The sequence below is a fragment of the Bos indicus x Bos taurus genome, chromosome 11 (assembly GCF_003369695.1).
Source record: "Bos indicus x Bos taurus breed Angus x Brahman F1 hybrid chromosome 11, Bos_hybrid_MaternalHap_v2.0, whole genome shotgun sequence".
Taxonomy (NCBI): domain Eukaryota; kingdom Metazoa; phylum Chordata; class Mammalia; order Artiodactyla; family Bovidae; genus Bos; species Bos indicus x Bos taurus.
Genome location: NC_040086.1, coordinates 15,125,989 through 15,146,087, shown reverse-complemented (window position 1 = coordinate 15,146,087; position 20,099 = coordinate 15,125,989). Strand labels below are relative to the sequence as shown.

Sequence of the window (20,099 nt, the reverse complement as noted above, 5' to 3'; positions counted from 1 at the left end):
CCCAAAAAAGAAGATGGAAGAAGCACTAGGAAGAAAAGACACATAATCATTATTCAATATACAGTAAATCTGATTTGAAACTGGGTGGTACTGGCCATAAATACCATAGGGGGAAAATCCATAAGGCTGAGATAGATGAACAAACCTTGTCAGAAGGGCTAGGCATTGAAAGACGGGTAGAATTTGGCTGTAACTCCACCTCTAGACTGTAAGGGTCACAAAAGAAGGGTCCACATGTGTCTTGTTCACTGCTGTTTAAGCCTAGCTGGGGCTCAATAAATATCCTAAGAGTGGGCAAATATTTAGAAACTCTCTGATGGCTGTCGCCAACAAAGAACTCCAATTTCCCATCCACCTAGCTCCTATCAACCTGTTGCAACATCACCTGACACACAACTCCTAACACAGTCCAGCCATTCCAAACTACTGGAAATCCCAAATACACAAAGATGTCCCGAGTCTCTGTGCCTCTCTCTGTACATGTTACATGCCCTTTCCAACTACCTAATGAATTGTTTCTCATTCTTCAAGAATCAGTTCAAGTATTAGCCACTTTGCAAAGCCTTCTCTGGTCTCAAGTTTAGACTAATCATATCCTTTCTTTCATCCCTTCCTCTTTTTTTCTAACTGAAATATAGTTGATGTACAGTATTATGTCAGCTTCAAGTGCACTGCTTAGTGATTTGACATTTGTATAACATTTGCATACATTATGAATGATCACCACGCTAGCCTAATAACTATCTGTCCGCATACAAAATTATTACAATATTGTTGACCACACTCCTTATGCTGCATTAAGTCTCCATGGCTTACTTATTTTAGAACTGGAGGTCTGCCCCTCTGAATCCCCTTTATCTATACTGCCCCTCCCACCTTCCTTTCCTCTGGAAACCACCTATTTGTTTTCTGTATCTATGAGTTGGTTTTCATTGTCGTTTGTTTTTTAGATTCCCTATGTAAGTGAGATCACACAATTTTTGCCTTTCTCTGATTTATTTCACTTAGCATGATGCCCTAAAGGCCCATCCATATCGTCACAAATAGCAAGGCTTCGTTTTTTTTAAATAGCTGTCATTCCCTTCTTTTTGTGCCCTTTTTTCTTCTTGTATTTTAGCCTCCATCCCACTGAGTTCAATGATATCCCCAGCAACTACCAGTGACCAGATCACAGCAAGAAATTTAAAAAAATTTTTTAATTAAGTATCAAATTACACATGAAATACAAAGTCAAAAATAAAACTGAGAATAATTAAAGATTTTCCTAATTTAAAAAAATGACCTGATGAAATCAGTATGTAAAAATAATCATCCAGGGACTTCCCCGGTGTCCAGCGGCTGAGACTTCCACGTTCCTCGTGCAGGGGCCTGCGGTTCAATCCCTGGTCAGGGAACTAGATCCTGCATGCGGCAACTAAGCCCTGGTGCAGCCAAATAACAGGCAAACAGCACAGACAAACGAGAATAACAACAGTCCAGTACCGCGGTACACGGAGAAGGAAGGCAGGCCAAGAAAGCGTCTACCAGTCAGGTGCAACCCTGAGACTCGAAGTGACAGTGATAAAACCTTCAGGAACTGCAAGACTGACCATACAGAAGAAGGACAGACCTACCCTGAAACTGTCTGTTGCTCAACATCAGTGCTATCCAACAAAAATTTCTGTGATAATATTAAATACAGCTGCACTGTCCAAAATGGTAACCATTTACCATCAAGGTGGCTTCAGAGCCCTTGAAATGGGGCTAGTGAAACTGAGACACTGAATTCTTTACTTCTTTTAATTAGCCACATTAGTGGCTAGTGGCTACTACACCGGGCAGCACAGCTCTAGACAGCAGTTACGGGCCACAGAAGAGCGGGTTTTTTTAATTTACTAAAAGGAAGCACTCTGTAGCAATTATGAATCCCAACAAGAAAGCCCAAAGAAAGAGGGCATAACTTTTTTTGGTCACAATCTTTCAACAGATCCCAGCATTAAGAAGCCAGCCTACAAAGAAACACATCATTTTACACCTGGAAAAGACTCAAAGACCGTCTTTATGCAGAAAGAAACTCTTGGTTTGGAAGTAAGACAAGCTCCCTGAAGTCACACAGGGTGTGAGTGACAGAAGAGAAACTGAAAGTCAGATCTTAAAACTCTAGGTTCTGTTAATTATCTTGATTCTGATACTTTCACAAGTGTATACATATATAAAATACCACCAATTCTACACTTTAAATATGAGTCTTACTGTAGGTTAACTATACTCCGGAAACACTGCTAAAAAAGGGTGGCACACAAACCCACCACTACACCTTCCTATGTCAAGTCTTCAGTTCTATCGACTTGTTGCAAGGAATAAGCTAGTTAACATATTTAAAGGCCTAGAACAGTACTTGGTATGGAGTATGGACTGCATTATAATTATCAGATATTGGAACTCTGCCCTACTGACCAGTTTAGAGAAAAGTAATGAAGAGAAGAGTAAGCAGGATCTGGAGTCAGAAACTCCAGGGCATAGTTCTGGTTCATGGACAATCTCTTTGAGTTTCAATTCTTTGGAAAATGAGTTATCTGGACAAGATAATCTCTAATGGGTCTTTCCAAACTACAGATTTCAGACACTGAGTAGGATAAGAGTTGTAGGAATGGAAAAGAAGGATGGACATGGAACTCTTAGGCAAGAACCAATAAGATTTAAGAACTGGCGAGATACCACAGAATGATGAAAAACAGTGAGTCAACCATGAACACAGAACACAAAGTTTTGAGATTTGGATAACTCAAGTTTAAAAAAAAGATGAAATAAATAAACAAATAAAGCATGTTGACCCAACAGATATATAGTTATCATTTTAATAAATCTTTAGGTGCTCCATGATAACAAATAATCATAACCTTCTGGGTCAAAATGTCAAACCACTATATTTAAAATGCATGCTAAAACCAAAATCTCTTCTCATCAGATTATTTTAATGCTATTTTAAAAATGAAATCCCTATGGATTCATATGGATAATCAGATACTTGTGATTAGATTATTAGTATATTTAATGACATTCATTCCAAAGTATTGGGACCTTTCCTGGTGGCTCAGAGGTTAAAGCATCTGCCTGCAATGCAGGAGACCTGGGTTCGATCCCTGGGTTGGGAAGATCCCCTGGAGAAGGAAATGGCAACCCACTCCAGTATTCTTGCCTGGAGAATCCCATGGACGGAGGAGCCTGGTGGGCTACAGTGCAAAGAGTCGGACATGACTGAGTGACTTCATTTACTCACTTATTCCAAAGTATCAAAAAAATTTTTTTAATTTATGCATACGTCAGTCACCAAGAAACTAATCTCTTGAACAACTTTTTGGATGTGGAGACAATATAAGCCTAGAGTCACAGAGCTGCCTGGAGATGTTACAGTGGAGTCTCAGACAAAGTATTTTAGCTTGTTTTCTTTGAACAGTGACTTCCTCATAAGCTCATCTTCAAACACCTAAACCTCAATATTACATCTCATGCGCTATATGGAACAGGTTTTCAGTACCAGATGCTTCAATAAATGATTGTGTGCCCTTAAGCAGTTCTTCAGAGAATCATGGTTTCCTTAGTATGAGATCCAAAAGAGGACCTCAGAGTGTGCTGAGGAGCAGACTTTTCAAGATTCTAACTCACTCCTTTCATAGATGTGATCAGTTCCAGCAAAGTTATGCTGACACTCTGATGGGCTCTATATACTGATGTAACATTCCTGGACAAAAATATAAAGATCACACTTGTTTATATGTCACAGACTGAAAAAAAAAAATCTTGCCAACTTTTTGATGATTGTTCAAGGGCAACATTTCAAATATAATATTCTTCTCTGGATACTGAACAATACTTCAATATAACTGAATGCTTGGTCAATTTTTGGGTTAAATCCCAGAACATTTTTTAAAATACAATTGTTTATGAAAATGCTGCAGTTTAAGCCATGTGCAGACTTACTTAGACATAGCCAAAATGGACCAATTTATGACTAGATAAAATGAAAAATGTCATTGATTAGCCTAGAACAGCAACATAAACAATTCTTAGTTGTAAGGCAAAGCAAATGATATGCTGAAATCTACTGCAGAAAAGAACAGACCACTTGGGGAATGAGTCACTTAGAGTCATATTTTCCAGGTATCTTAGTTAACCCTTTCTGTTTAGAGAGCTGTATTTTACCTCTTAGAATTCTCTCTACAACACATCATATGGTTCTTACCTTTTAATATGGTACATTAAGAAGGTATTTTTGTTCTTTTAATAATTAAAGGTCATCATTAAGAACATCAGTCACTGAGATGTGGTTAAGGTAGAGACATAAATGTAGATTTACATAATATGGATAAAGGGAAGAGATGTGGCTTTCCCTCTGGCAACTGCATCAAACTTGATTTCCTTTACATTAAGAGAAAGAAAGAAAACTCCCAGCGACACCTTGTGTTTTGTTCATTTACCAACACTCCATAAAAGTATAATGAAGCATATGAAATTGTTTAATATGCTACAAACTATAACGTAATTACTTTTTTACAAAATTAAATAGTGGCTAAATACTGATGCCATCTTCTTTCAAACGCTTTCAATATCCTCTGGAAAAATCAACTTTTTTCCCCATTAGAATCAGTAATGTTCAACTCATCCCTGGCTTTCAAAACTTTATCTGATTTCGTGAACTAGAAGTTTATCCCACTTCTCTTTCTCCCTCGCACTTTGTTTATGGAATGTATCTCATTTTAAAAATATGAAATGACATGAATGGGGAGAAGACTTAGTCTACACAGTTTTCATTTTACTAAAAATAGAAAGAGGACAATGATGCCAGTAAATTGAGCATCAGGTCTTAATTTTCTCCAAGTCCAACTTCATATTTCATTTGAAAGAGAACTCCACGCCTAGGCAACACTATTATGAGAAGATTCAAGACCCCATCTGGTATCTGGGTAGGATTAACTTTCTCATAACTTCTATAACATTTCACTTTTTGAAAAACAGAAGTTAACTCAGATAAAAACTGCTATCGAGATGGAGGACAAATGGAGTTCTACAATGTCTCCTCTGAAAAGTGAATGTAGAAAAGGCTCAACAGGACTTCCCTAGTGGTCCAATGCAGGGGATACAGGTTCGATCCCTGGTTCTGGAGGATTCCACATGCCTCGGGACAACTAAGCCCAGGCACCACAACAGAAGCCACTGCAATGAGAAGCCTGCACAACACAGCTCGAGAGCAACCCCCGCTTTCAAGGTAACAAAGACTCAGTGTGGCCCAAAATACATAAATAAAATTTTAAAAGTAAAGGCTCAATAAATGCTAGCTATCACTATTCAACAAATATGCACTAAATATTTATTATTTTCCAGGCATGCTGCTAAGCAGAAACAAGAAAAAATCAGCCCGCAAGGAACTCACAATCTAGAGTTGCTTACAGTCTTGAAAATACAGATGATTCTATAGCCTATATTTGCTCATAAAAATCTCTTGTAATCCAAATGCATTAAACCAAAGACTTCTACAGGAAAAAGAAATACTGTTTCGCAGTTCTGTTACTTCATTGCATCACTGTACACTTAGTGAAATATCACTGTATAGAAAAGTAAACTCCTTACATTTAATAAAACAATCTGCTACCACGTTAGGTTTAAATCTCATACCAGAACAAATATTGTTTCCTATATACCAAGTTCAAGCTCAGAATACATTTTCTTTACATATACAAGTCAGATCTAATTGCCCTGGGTTGTTCCACAGTCTTACATAACCTAAAATCCCAAACAAATATAGACGAAGTCCAAGATTTCCTCCTCTTTTCAAAATGCTTCCCGAGGACTTTCCTGGTGGCTCAGCAAAGAATCCACTTACCAGTGCAGGAGACGCAGATTCGATCCCTGATTTGGGAAGATTCCACATGCCGAGGAAGAAATAAGCCCTGTGCCACAACTACTGAGACTCTGCTCTAGAGCCCGCAAGCCACACGAGTGGAGCCTCTGGGCCCTAGAGCCCGGGCTCCACAACAAGAGAACTCACCGCAAAGAGAAGCCCGTGTACAACTAGAGCAGCCCCAGCTCACCGCAACCACAAGTCCAAGCAGCAAGGAAAACCCGGCACAGCCATAAACAAATACTGCCTCCCTGAAAAGCTTAAGGCTTACTTGCAACAAAGGCATTTACAGGGGCATGTGGTTTACAAGTATTTGGTAAATTTTACATTTCTGTTCTAGGTACATTTCCATATGTACATTATATATTACAATGAAAATAATGAAAAAACTACAAAAATGTCTCTCTACCCACTGTCAGCCTCATTAAACTTATTTTCTACCAAATATTATTAATTAAAAAAATGAATTATTTCTTCATGTACTCAGAAGGATATAGGATAAATAATTTCCTGCTCTGCATGTAGTTCGGCACAATTTACTCCAGTTCAAATTAGTTAAGGATGATTTTCTTAATAAAGGGAGTTTACATTTGTTTCTAACAAGGTTTCTTACATTAAGTAACCAAGAAAATATTTAAATACCTTTAGGCAATTTGTAATAAAATCAAAGTGAACTATACAGAATAAATCACTTGTTTAAGTCTGTATTAATAATATAAATAACACTGATTGATTTTTTTAAAATTCAAAGACAAAAAAGAAATCCTATAATCTGACATCCTAATAATTTGTGATAGTCCAAATTCAGAAAGAGTGGAGAAGCAACCTCAGACAAAAAGTTACCATATGCTGTCAAGCAATAAATGAAAAAGGAAAGTCTCAGCCAAGAAAACAGAACAGAGTTACATGCTCAATGCAGACAAAATCTGCAGCATACCTTGATCGATGCAGTCTTCAGCAAGAGCAAAAAGCTGAGGTGAGCGCTCCTCAAGCAGCTGCTGGTGAATATTCACACATCTCAACGTCCACCATGGCAAGCTCTAGAAAAAGGAAATACCAACGTAAGCTGAAATAAAAGGACCCTTTGGAAAAAAATTTTACATTAAATCAACTTTTAGAATTTTTTTACATTTGTGAGATTAAGTTCACTCTTCAGGAAGCTTACCCACTCACGGCTACATCTTCAGTAATAACAGCAAATCCAGTGCCCTGTCTTCCACAAGAACAACATCTCTCCTCCGTGCATTCAAAGCCAGCTGGGCTTCCTGACATCATTTTCAACTTCCCATTTCCTCCTTTAAAATGCCTACTGTCATCACCCGACTCTGCTACAGTGCTCTACCAGCACTATGATCCAACACCCACCGTCCTGGGAGGCCCCCCACTAGAACCTCCTGTGGGGTGATTCTTCCCTTGTCTCAGCTTCCAGCATGTGTTTTCCACCTCCCTTTGCAAACGCACCCCAGCATACTCGTGTATGTCATCCTAGTTTTCAGTGTTGTCAGCCAGCTAGCCAGCAAGATGAGGAACCATGCTTCACTTATCCCTGTATCCTCCTTGAAGCAATGCATGCTGTGCACGCTACGAGGTAAGAAATAGCCTGGGTTCAGATTATTCCCCAAACTGGGAAGACCTCTGCCACTCTCTCTTCCACGAAATCTCTTCTCCCAGAGAAGAGACTAGGGCACACACTGGTCTCTCACTTCCACACTGTGCCTAGAGGTTAGCACCAGACTGGAGAGCTCGTGTTTTTCAAGTGTGTAAGTACCTGTCCTTATAGTTTGGAGGGTGGAGACCGCATTTTATACACTGTCTTGACTAATGCACAGGCTGACAGCACAGTAGCCTTTTCTCAGTTCTCTGGTGCTCAGTCTTACTTTTCAACACATCCTGATTAAACAACAAGCCGATACAGAAGCACACACAGTGAAGATGAAAAGTCTCTCTTCTGCTGCCTTAGCACCATCCTCCTTCCCCAGAAAAATCCATGACAAAGGTTTATATTCCTCTAGGCTCTTCCTCTATACATATGTGTGTGTGTGCAAATAAGAAGTATTAACTATTTTTGATAGGCTCATTAAATTACCAAGTATGATCATGCATTGAATCATCTAAATTAGTTATAACTATGTTACTTTGAATTATATTGCCCAAAGGTGTGAAAAATTTTTTCTTTTATAGCAATAACTACTAACTGGAAATCATGCTTAATTACCAAAAGCATTTTCTGTTACTTGAATTTAATTTCTTAATTTGATCAAGGGGTAAAACTGCCTGTTTCCCTTCTAAACTGCTACACACAACTGTTGCAACAATGATAAAATCACAAATGAAAAAAAAAAATCTTTTCTAATTACTAATGCTATTTCCTCAGGCCATGTAAGGAAACGAAAGGTAGAATTATCTAATAGAAAGAAGTTTCACATCATTTTTAATGTAATTCCCTGAGTTGTTGCCTCATTTTCATTCTTTTGCTATCACTAAGCTAATGAAGTCAGTCTATATTCCAATTATCTGTCCTTATCTGCTGTCAGCAGTAAGTGAGTCAGGTCTGGCAACATATTCTTTCCTTTTCTAGACATGGAAATTAAGATAGATCCAGTCAAACAGACTGCCCTGTTAAAAAAACATATATGGAGAAGGAAACGGCAAACCACTCCAGTATTCTTGCCTGGAGAATCCCATGGACAGAGGAGCCTGGCAGGCTACAGTCCATGGGGTCACAAGAGTCAGACACAACTTAGTGACTAAACCACCAAGGGTTGTTTGTCAATAAATAAATGATTAATTAAAAAAATACAACTTATGATGCTCAGCTCTTAAAAATCAGATCTATAAACTAACTCTTTAATCGAAAATCTTCACATGGGAGAAGGGGGAGTGTGAAGCAAAGAAAGAAAGCATGATCTATTTTTTTTTACTAGAAAATAAAAGTACCTTTTTCTATCTGTTAAGAATCACTTAATAGAAAATCTGAGGCATTGATGAAAAAGGAAACTTGAAGTCTTGCTTTAGACAGTTCCCAGATCCTATCTTCTGACTAGTGCACTTATTACTTGTTCTGATTGACAAGTCATACTAGTGAATAACCTTCTAGAAGGCAAGGCGCATGAGTGTACTCAAAAGAAACCCAGTAACTGCTTGCCAACTCAAGTCCACTTTATAAATGAGGAAACTGATATTCAGAGTAATTCACTGGCCTAAGGGTCTCCGGTCTGATTCCAAAGCCAAAATTCCTTTTACTCAACGTTAACAAATTACTAATAATGGTCTATATACTTTACAGACTAGGGGGTGGGGAAAATCATCTTCTTTTATTGTTTCACAAAAATAATTTTTATTTTTAATAAAAAATCAACCTGATACATTCCTGCTTAATATGCATGCTGATGAAAGTTTTCCATCAAGAAAACTGTATCACTAACTCATTAATGACCATTAGTCTCACCAGAAAGAAAATGATACCATTTAGCAACCTCATGTCTTTATGATACTTTCTTTAGGCTCAAGTACTACTCAGTCTATAAGATTATTTAACTCAAATCAACTTGGAAAAACATTTTTTTATTCAAACTAACATCACTTAAAAGATCAAAGATAAGGCCTTATATCTGCTAGTATACACTGAAATCCATCAAGTAAAAACCCTTCTGGTACAACTGATTCCAAACCTTCTGGCTCTCATGAGAGTTGCTGAAAGAGGCATGATTACCTTTTTACCTCTTCTTTGCCTCAACTTAAATGCTCAGGAAAACAAGCCCTTATACAGTACAGACCAAGTCCCCATTTTATCCCTAGAAATATTATTTCTTAAACTTTTTCGGCCAACACTTGGAAACTGGGAGATCTCACATAAAATTTAGATTTACTATTTCTGGCAATACAAGGTCTACATGCCTAAGTTGCAACAAGCAGGATAGGAATCAGGAAGCTTCCATCCTGTGGGGCAGAAACAGTCCGCCACCTGTGTTCCTTTAGCCCCAAATCAAGACTAGTCCTTACAATTTTGAAAGAAGAGAAAATTTTGTGACATGTGAAAGTATATGAGATGTAAATGTCAATGTCCGTAAATAAAGCTTTATTGGTATACAGTCACACCCATTCACATAGTATCTGCAGCTGCTTTCACACTGCAAGGCAGACTGAAGAGTCAGCTGCACACAGCTGAGAAGCTGCAAGAGAACCAGCACACCTCAAGGGCTTTCTTCAATGCTCTCTTGTGGTTTTTATCACCTCCTACTGCATATTAGCTTTTCTCACTAATTTCTATGTACCCTAGAGAAACCATACAATGGATATTGAACAAATGCTCTACTATACCCAACCCAAATATCAATCAATGCAGGACATGAGCCAAGAAAAGTAATAGTAAATAAGATCTACTGTAAGTGCTATTCAGACTTAAATTGAAGAAAGTAGGGAAAAGCACTAGACCATTCAGGTATGACCTAAATCAAATCCCTTATGATTATACAGTGGAAGTGAGAAATAGATTTAAGGGCCTAGATCTGATAGACAGAGTGCCTGATGAACTATGGACGGAGGTTTGTGACATTGTACAGGAGACAGGGATCAAGACCATCCCCGTGGAAAAGAAATGCAAAAAAGCAAAATGGCTATCTGGGGAGGCCTTACAAATAGCTGTGAAAAGAAGAGAAGCGAAGGCAAAGGAGAAAAGGAAAGATATAAGCATCTGAATGCAGAGTTCCAAAGAATAGCAAGAAGAGATAAGAAAGCCTTCTTCAGCGATCAATGCAAAGAAATAGAGGAAAACAACAGAATGGGAAAGACTAGGGATCATCTTTAAGAAAATCAGAGATACCAAAGGAACATTTCATGCAAAGACGGGCTCGATAAAGGACAGAAATGGTATGGACCTAACAGAAGCAGAAGACATTAAGAAGAGGTGGCAAGAATACACAGAAGAACTGAACAAAAAAGATCTTCATGACCCAGATATTCATGATGGTGTGATCACTGACCTAGAGCCAGACATCCTGGAATGTGAAGTCAAGTGGGCCTTAGAAAGCATCACTACGAACAAAGCTAGCGGAGGTGATGGAATTCTAGTTGAGCTATTCCAAATTCTAAAAGATGATGCTGTGAAAATGCTGCACCCAATATGCCAGCAAATTTGGAAAATTCAGCAGTGGCCACAGGACTGGAAAAGGTCAGTTTTCATTCCAATCCCAAAGAAAGGCAATGCCAAAGAATGCTCAATCTACCACACAACTGCACTCATCTCACACACTAGTAAAGTAATGCTCAAAATTCTCCAAGCCAGGCTTCAGCAATATGTGAACTGTGAACTTCCTGATGTTCAAGCTGGTTTTAGAAAAGGCAGAGGAACCAGAGATCAAATTGCCAACATCCACTGGATCATGGAAAAAGCAAGAGAGTTCCAGAAAAGCATCTATTTCTGCTTTATTGACTATGCCAAAGCCTTTGACTGTGTGGATCACAATCAACTGTGGAAAATTCTGAAAGAGATGGGAATACCAGACCAGCTGACCTGCCTCTTGAGAAATTTGTATGCAGGTCAGGAAGCAACAGTTAGAACTGGACATGGAACAACAGACTGGTTCCAAATAGGAAATATGTCAAGGCTGTATATTGTCACCCTGTTTATTTAACTTCTATACAGAGTACGTCATGAGAAACGCTGGACTGGAAGAAACACAAACTGGAATCAAGATTGCCGGGAGAAATATCAATAACCTCAGATATGCAAGATGACACCACCCTTATGGCAGAAAGTGAAGAGGAACTAAAAAGCCTCTTGATGAAAGTTAAAGCGGAGAGTGAAAAAGTTGGCTTAAAGCTCAACATTCAGAAAACGAAGATCATGGCATCCAGTCCCACCACTTCATGGGAAATAGATGGGGAAACAGTGGAAACAGTGTCAGATTTTATTTTTCTGGGCTCCAAAATCACTACAGATGGTGACTGCAGCCATGAAATTAAAAGACGCTTACTCCTTGGAAGGAAAGTTATGACCAACCTAGATAGCATATTCAAAAGCAGAGACATTACTTTGCCAACAAAGGTTCGTCTAGTCAAGGCTATGGTTTTTCCTGTGGTCATGTATGGATGTGAGAGTTGGACTGTGAAGAAGGCTGAGTGCCGAAGAATTGATGCTTTTGAACTGTGGTGTTGGAGAAGACTCTAGAGAGCCCCTTGGACTGCAAGGAGATCCAACCAGTCCATTCTAAAGGAGATCAGTCCTGGGATTTCTTCGGAAGAAATGATGCTAAAGCTGAAATTCCAGTACTTTGGCCACCTCGTGCAAAGAGTTGACTCATTGGAAAAGACTCTGATGCTGGGAGGGATTGGGGGCAGGAGGAGAAGGGGACGACAGAGGATGAGATGGCTGGATGGCATCACTGACTCGGTGGACGTGAGTCTGGGTGAACTCCGGGAGTTGGTGATGGACAGGGAGGCCTGGCGTGCTGCGATTCATGGGGTCGCAAAGAGTCGGACAGGACTGAGCGACTGATCTGATCTGATCTGATCTATATGTGTTATGCATGCTTCTGGCTACTGCTCATTATCCTTACATGAAATTCATAAAAGACTGTGATGTATGTTTCTAAACCCAGTTTTAAGATTCAGAGAATGAACACTTATACACATGCATACATACATACAACACATATATACAATTCTATTAAAAAGACAATGTTTCATTTTATACTAATCTCATTAGGGGAGATTAAATTAAATACCTAAGGAAGACTTAGAAAATAAATATACCAAGACATTGTCAGCATCACACCCAAAGTCTGATGCTAATCAGCACAAAAGCCACACCTGGGTCTGAATCTCCTGGCTCCTTTTCTTTCTTTACCTGAATAGCTGTCAGTTTATGTCTTATATTCACTAAGATAATTCTTGCTAATAACAGCAGGATAGGCTTTGTGGTCAGGCTGTAGATTGATTCACCATCTAGAACGAGCAGACTCAGAAGAAACGCATCCAGCGCTTTGATCTGAAAAAAAAAAAATATATATATATATATAAGTTCAAATAATTTAGAAAAAAGTTAACCTTTGTATGTCTTAAAAGGATACATAATTCCCAGTTACTCAGTTCTGAAACACAATCATTTATCTATTACACAGCAACTGGCACTGGACCAAGTCCTAATATTATAAATGCCTTTAGAGATCTACAACTCCAGCCTGCCCTGATCAATGACCACCCATCTGCTTATATTTTAGAGGAACAGAACAATCAAGAAAATGCTACTATTGAAGAGGCACCATTATCTTACAGACTTACTTACAACAAAGTGTTTTCTCAGTAAAGCCATCTCTATGTGAAAGTATTCATATTAAACACCTACATTTCATATACGCTTCACCAGTCAGCTAATGTCGTTACAAACCACAGCTGCCCCTTAATTACTCTCAGGCCAAAGAACAACAAAGTCTTGCATATCAGATGCTGAGTAGGCATACAATCACGGACCGACGTGAACAGAGCCTGCCCAACAGGAAGGTCTCTGAAAAACCCAGTTCTCAACTGAACAGATTTTCTACACTGGACCAGACACTCATGTTTTTAAAATGTGGGCTGAATAATTTTGACAGTTGCCACAAAATCAACAGCAGGAATGCTCAACATCAGGAAAACAGGCTCTAAGTCACCGACACAGGATGGAGTCCTTTTACTGTTTATTAGTTTGTGGGCATAGGCAGATTTCTTTTAACTGAGCCTCAGCTTCCTCAATTATAAAATCAAATAACAGAACCTACACCTCACACGTTTCTTGTAAGGATTAAATAATCCAAGTGATGCCAGTGCCAGGCTCAATGCTTTATGTGAAAGTGAAGTCGCTCAGTCATGTCTGACTCTTCGCAACCCCGTGGACTGTAGACCGCCAGGCTCCTCCGCCCATGGGATTCTCCAGGCAAGAATACTGGACTGGGTTGCCATTTCCTTCTCCAGGGAATCTTCCCGACCCAGGGATTGAACCCAGGTCTCCCACATTGTGGGCAGACACTTTAACCTCTAAGCCACCAGGGAATCCCTGCTTTATAAAAACATTAAATAAAGGTACAGAAGGAACAGCCCCTTCATCATCACTGAAAAGTGTACTTGAGGAATAAAGACAATGTGAATGACCACCAGCAAACCACCAATAAAGCTTACTGTTAACCTACACTGAGGGTAGAATGAATTTTTTTTTTCAAGTTCAATAATCAAGGAACTATTCTGAAGTATTACAACTGCCTCAATCTCAGAAGAAAACAAAACAAAAAAAGTTAAGTTCAGTCTAAAATCACACCAAAGTTAGGGTCTGAACAGAGATTATAGGCCAGGCTTTCCAACTCCCAAGCCAGTATTCCTCCTACCATCTCATGCTACCTTCCCCTCAGACCTGGGCCAAGCACAAGGCAGTCCTCCAGGACAGGGCCGGGATCACTGCCAGCCTTCCGACTGGGACAACTGCAGGATGGGGGTGTAAGCAACCAAGACACAGACACAGAAGAGGACCTGGTCTGGAGAAGAACCTCACCACGAATCCAGGGTGGACACAATGAGTCTGAGGTTCCCTGCAAGACCTCCAAGTGGAGGTACCAATTGCACCAGCAAGGCTACCGCTTACGGACTGGAGAGAAGACCCTGCCTCACACGCCCAAGCTGGACCTGAAGCCTCACCGAATCATCCTGCCTTTTAGGTGGACTTAACAATCTTTATTTCCTAGCATCCCAACCAAACTGGTGAAGTACAAGACATGACTTTAAGAAAAAGAATCCTTTTCTAATCACACTGAGACAAAAAAGACATCTACCTGTTGTAGCACAAATTTAGATCACTATCTTCTAATGAAATCCTTAAAGATAACAAACAGGTGACTTAACAGGGCAACAAACAGAAAATTACACAAAGAGATACTCCGTGATACACTACTTGGATCTCATTTCCTCTGATACTCAAAGTCAGAGGTTGGTTGCTAAACCTTCTCCTCTTTAAGTTCTCAGAAAATGTCATTAACACGGCAAATAATAAATAAGTAAAGGAGTGAATGCATGAATAAACAAACAAATTTCTTTTGCCAAAGTTATTTTGCATCACTATTATCAAAAAATTGAATGCTTTTCTATCTTCTGCTTAAGTGAAGCAGTCTCTATCTACTCCTGTGATCTAACACTGATATTCCAACCAAGCTCTAACCATGCTTACAGAGGTTTGGAAAAATGGCTGAATTTGAAAGAGGACTGTTTATATTTTCAATGAAAACAGATAAAATGAAAGTTATAAGTCCCTTAGCAACAACTCCTCAGTCAAGAGAGCATAAGACATATAAAAATACTTATTAATCAGAACAGTGAAGAAAAGTCAACATCTGGAAGCCTGAGATACATCTGATATAAAACCAGTTTACTAGAAGATCAACTTTTATGTGTGAGAGGGAATTACTCAGACGCTAAGCTTCAGTGCTATCCCGAGGCTGGTTAGACCAGCCGTCACACAGCAGTGCTAAAAATGTCAACTTGTGCCTCCATACATTGGAGGCAGGGAAAATTAACTTGGCTTTGATGACTATACTCCAACACCATGAAGTATATTCACAAATATCTGTCCTCACAGGAACTATGAAACATCAATAAGCACAGGAAAATGACAGCTGGAAAATACTGATATGCCACTCCCCAATTTTAAAACTTCAACTCCATCTTCCAAATTCTCAGATTGCTGATAAAGAGTATAAACTGAATAATTCTCTCCAAGACAACCTGACACAGTAAGAAGAGTTGAACATGCATATACCCTAGAGCACAGCAGTTCCATTCATGGATACCTGCCCTCAGCAGAGCTTCCCAACTCAGTCCTGGGAAGCATTTACAAGTGTGGTAAAACATCAGTCCTCTCAGCCCTCAGGGTGCCTAACTATAGCCCTAGGAAGGGGGCAGGCAGTAAAAACAGCCTCCTTCATTTAGCTCATTGTACCAAACATTATCCTTTTTTAAGTTTTGCTGTGCTTGGGAACTCTTACAAATGATTCCCAGAAGATGTGTTCCCAACAGCATGGTACATAATATACTACCAAAAACGGAAACACCCCATGTGGCCATCAAAAGTAGAATCGATATATAAATTGTGGTCCATTCATACAATTGGAATACTATGCAACAGTAAAAATGAATAGTTTATAATACCAAAAATATACGTCTAAGCAAAGCAAGTCACAGAACACAATTTATTTCATTTATATAAAGTTCAGTTCAGTCATTCAGTCGTGTCCAACTCTTTGCAACCCCATGGACTGCAGCATGCCAGGCCTCCCTGTCCATCACCAACTCCTGGAGTTTACTCAAACTCATGGCCACTGAGTTGGTGATGTCGTCCAACCATCTCATCCTCATCAACCCCTTCTTCTCCTGCCTTCAATCTTTCCCAGCATCGGGGTCTTTTTAAATGAGTCAGTTCTTCATATCAGGTGGCCAAAGTATTGGAGTTTCAGCTTCAACATCAGTCCTTCCAATGAATATTCAGGACTGATTTCCTTTAGAATAGACTGGTTGGATCTCCTTGCAGTCCAAGGGACTCTCAAAAGTCTTCTCCAACACCACAGTTCAAAAGCATCAATTCTTTGGTGCTCAGCTTTCTTTATAGTTCAACTCTCACATCCATACCTGACCACTGGAAAAACCATAGCCTTGACTAGATGGACCTTTGTTGGCAAAGTAATGTCTCTGCTTTTTAATAAACTGTCTAGGTTGGTCATAACTTTCCTTCCAAGGAGCAAGCATCTTTTAATTTCATAGCTACAGTCACCATCTACAGTGATTTTGGAGCCCAAAAAGATAAAGTCTGTCACTGTTTCCACTGTTTCCCCATCTATCTGCCATGAAGTAATGGAACCAGATGCCATGATCTTAGTTTTCTGAATGTTGAGTTTTAAGCCAACTTTTTCACTCTCCTCTTTCATTTTCATCAAAAGGCTTTTTAGTTCCTCTTCACTTTCTGCCATAAGGGTGGTGTCATCTGCATATCTGAGGTTATTGGTATTTCTCCTGGCAATCGAGATTCTAGTTTGTGCCTCATCCAGTCCAGCATTTCTCCTGATGTACTCTGCATATAAGTTAAATAAGCTTTATTTACTTATTTATTGACTATGCCAAAGCCTTTGACTGTGTGGATCACAACAAGCTGCGGAAAATTCCTCAAGAGATGGGAATACCAGACCACCTGACCTGCCTCCTGAGAAATCTGTATGCAGGTCAAGAAGGAACAGTTAGAACTGGACATGGAACAACAGACTGGTTCCAAATCAGGAAAGGAGTACGTCAAGGCTGTATATTGTCACCCTGCTTATTTAACTTATATAAAGTTCAGAAAGTGGCAAAACTAAACAATATGTTTTCTGAGAATACATATATATGTAAGTGCTAAAACTATGAAGAAAGCAATGGAATGTTAACATCAAATTCATGAGTGTTTCATGAGAAAGGGGGCTGGGGATGTCACCAAGAAGCACACACAGGAGACCTTCTAATGCTTTTCCAAGTCAGAGCACATGCAGAAGATGCTATGATTTGCACACCAGGTAGCTAGAGAGGCTGCTAAGCCAGACGAGACCAGTTCCAAGGCTCTCCCAGCCCTGGGCCCACAGAGCCACCCCAATGGCAAAGGGGCTCAACACCTAAGCAAGAGCAGTCAGAAAGTTCCATTCTCCAAGGCTGGTGATGTTCCCTCTCTCAAGCCAGGTGGTGGAAACAAAGATGTTTTATTATTTAAACTGCACACATCTGGTATGTTTATTGAGAGTAAGATGTACTTATACTAAAAAGATTAAAATCAAGGTCTTAATGAAAATTTCCTACGATGTGGCCTGAGCCCCATCTTTTACTGCTGCCCCAACAGGCTCAAAGCAGCCCCTCAAACAGCCCTCACAAACACCTACTGCTCTGTCCTCTAAATTTGTGCTCATGTGACTGCATCTAGAACGTATTTCCTCCTCTTCTCTACTGATCCATTGCCCTCATCACCCTTCAGGTTCTACCTCAAGGTCCACTCTTGACTAAAAGGTCTTCTCAGACAAAAATCACTTTCCTCACATGTCTTATTCATTTCAATGCTTCTTACAGTTTGACTCTCTCATGTAACCCATTTCTGCACTGTCTGAATTGCTATCTGACTCCACAGGTGCTTCCACACTAGCACAGCAGAAAGAGTACTGGATTTGGACCCAGAAAACATGGGTTCCAATCCCCCAGCTATAAAGCCTCTGCAAGTTTCTCTTACCACTGTCAGCTTCCGTCTTCTCATCAACAGAAAATGTCAAACTGATACAACACATGGGAATGAAGCACCACTCCAACCACACATCAGTGCTCAGTAAGTATCTGCAACCTTGTCTGGTAGGTTTCTACCCTGCACTGGGCAGCAACAGAGGCCAGAAAGTGTTTCATACACAAAGAGGAAGTGAGATGTTCCATATACATAAACTCCTGGATAATCAAAGCATCTCTTTAAGTGTCAAAATCTTGGGGATTTTACTTGTAATCATCTTGGATGAAAACTTTTGTAAGGTATAGATTAAATTCCCTTCTTAGACATAAAATATGCAAGGGCTTTTAACGTTTCAGTAATGATTTCGAGCCAGCACTATGAATCTTAGTTATTCTATCACAATATAACATTATGACTCAGTAAACTGACTGTACAGCTACAACTGCCATGGCTTCAGATTATGACTGCTTTGTGATTCTCATCAAATTATTAACACTGATTTCTAACAACTCCATTCCCCTTTCATCAGCTATTTCTAATTCTGAGAAAACAGGAAACAGTAAACAGGTCTTTTTGACTGCGTAAGTTCTGGATGTTAAGGTGCCCTTTTTCCAGGCTGAGTTATTAACAGTTATGCTCCAGTCCTCTGAGGTGGCTGGATAACTCAGTTACCATTCTTCTTCTTAGGGCAGGTTACATTCCCCCAAGCCCTGGGTACATGTGCTCAAACACAACTGAGGTGTTCAAACTGCAAGCCGTACTGATGACCTATGGATGCAGGTGAGTAACATTATCTCCATACACGGATATTAAGACTCATTATCACCATGGGGCATCTCCGAGGCACACACTCTAAGTACATACAAATAAGTGTATCTGTGACACAAAGGAAACCTCCCCAGGAACTGTTCTAAGCACAGCTGCAAAACTTTTCTGCAACAAAATTAAACAGATCTCCAGACTTTCTACTTCTTCAGAAAGTATCTTTGTGTAGCTGTGGTAAAATATGCAGCTGGAGGACTGGTGCAGCTGTCCATTCTTTAATAAACAGAGCAGCTAACAGAGCTCCATAAAATGAGGAGCGTTTGAAGAGGAGTTTGAGACTGACACCGGAACTTCTGAATTACATGAAACTCTGATCAATGAACAAGTATTCTTAGTAGGTTCTGTACAAGCCACGAAGTCATGTTTCTCTCTTACCTACTATTAACTCTGGCTTATAAAGATCCATTTCTAAAGAATAAACACAATAATACCTACATATGACATTTCCAAGAAGCGTACCTCACTGAACTGCTGAAACAAAACAGATGGCAAAAAATCCTGAGGGTGTAAATCAACAAGAGGGCCCGTCCAGTTACTCTGAACAAAAAGTTGCAAACTGCTTACACCAAGTAGGAATATCTTCTGTTGTCTGCATATAAGAATAAAGAAATAAACATAAACCATTATGTATAACCACAAATACACTACTATTTCATTTCAGTGTTATTAATGAAAATGTAAGATATCAACATTGACATTATCTGAGAGTATTACAAAGAAATTTTTTGAAATCTACAGTTTAGGTCTGCAAAGTCCAACACAGTCACCTTGAGTCACATATGGCTCTTTAAAATAATTCCCAGGTGGTGCTAGTGGTAAAGAATCCACCTGCCAAGGCAGGAGACACCAGAGATGTGAGTTCTATCCCTGGGTCAGGAAGATCCCCTGGAGAAAGAAATGGCAACCCAATATTCTTGCCTGGAAAATTCCAGGGATAGAGGAGCCTCATGGGCTACAGTCCATGGGGCTGCAAAGAGTTGGACACAACTATGTATGCACCCAAACACAGATACAATTTAAAAATTCAGTCCCTCAGTCACACTATCTACATTTCAAGTGCTCAATGGCCAAACGTGGCTACTGGCTCCCACACTGGATAAAGCAGATACAGAGTATCTCCATCATCACAAACATTCTCTTGAACAGCACTGG

General features: G+C 39.6%; 1 protein-coding gene across 3 annotated transcripts in view; it reads right to left on the bottom strand.

Moving 5' to 3' along the window:
- TTC27 (tetratricopeptide repeat domain 27) overlaps positions 1-20,099 on the bottom strand; it is a 185,080-nt gene that overhangs the window by 149,937 nt on the left and 15,044 nt on the right. For all 3 annotated transcript variants that reach the window (XM_027554978.1, XM_027554979.1, XM_027554977.1), the window contains exons 3-5: positions 19,407-19,536; positions 12,726-12,866; positions 6,816-6,918 (exon numbers count right to left, since the gene is read on the bottom strand). In XM_027554978.1, the coding sequence (XP_027410779.1) occupies positions 6,816-6,918; positions 12,726-12,866; positions 19,407-19,536 (374 nt within the window). The remainder of the gene's footprint in view (positions 1-6,815; positions 6,919-12,725; positions 12,867-19,406; positions 19,537-20,099) is intronic.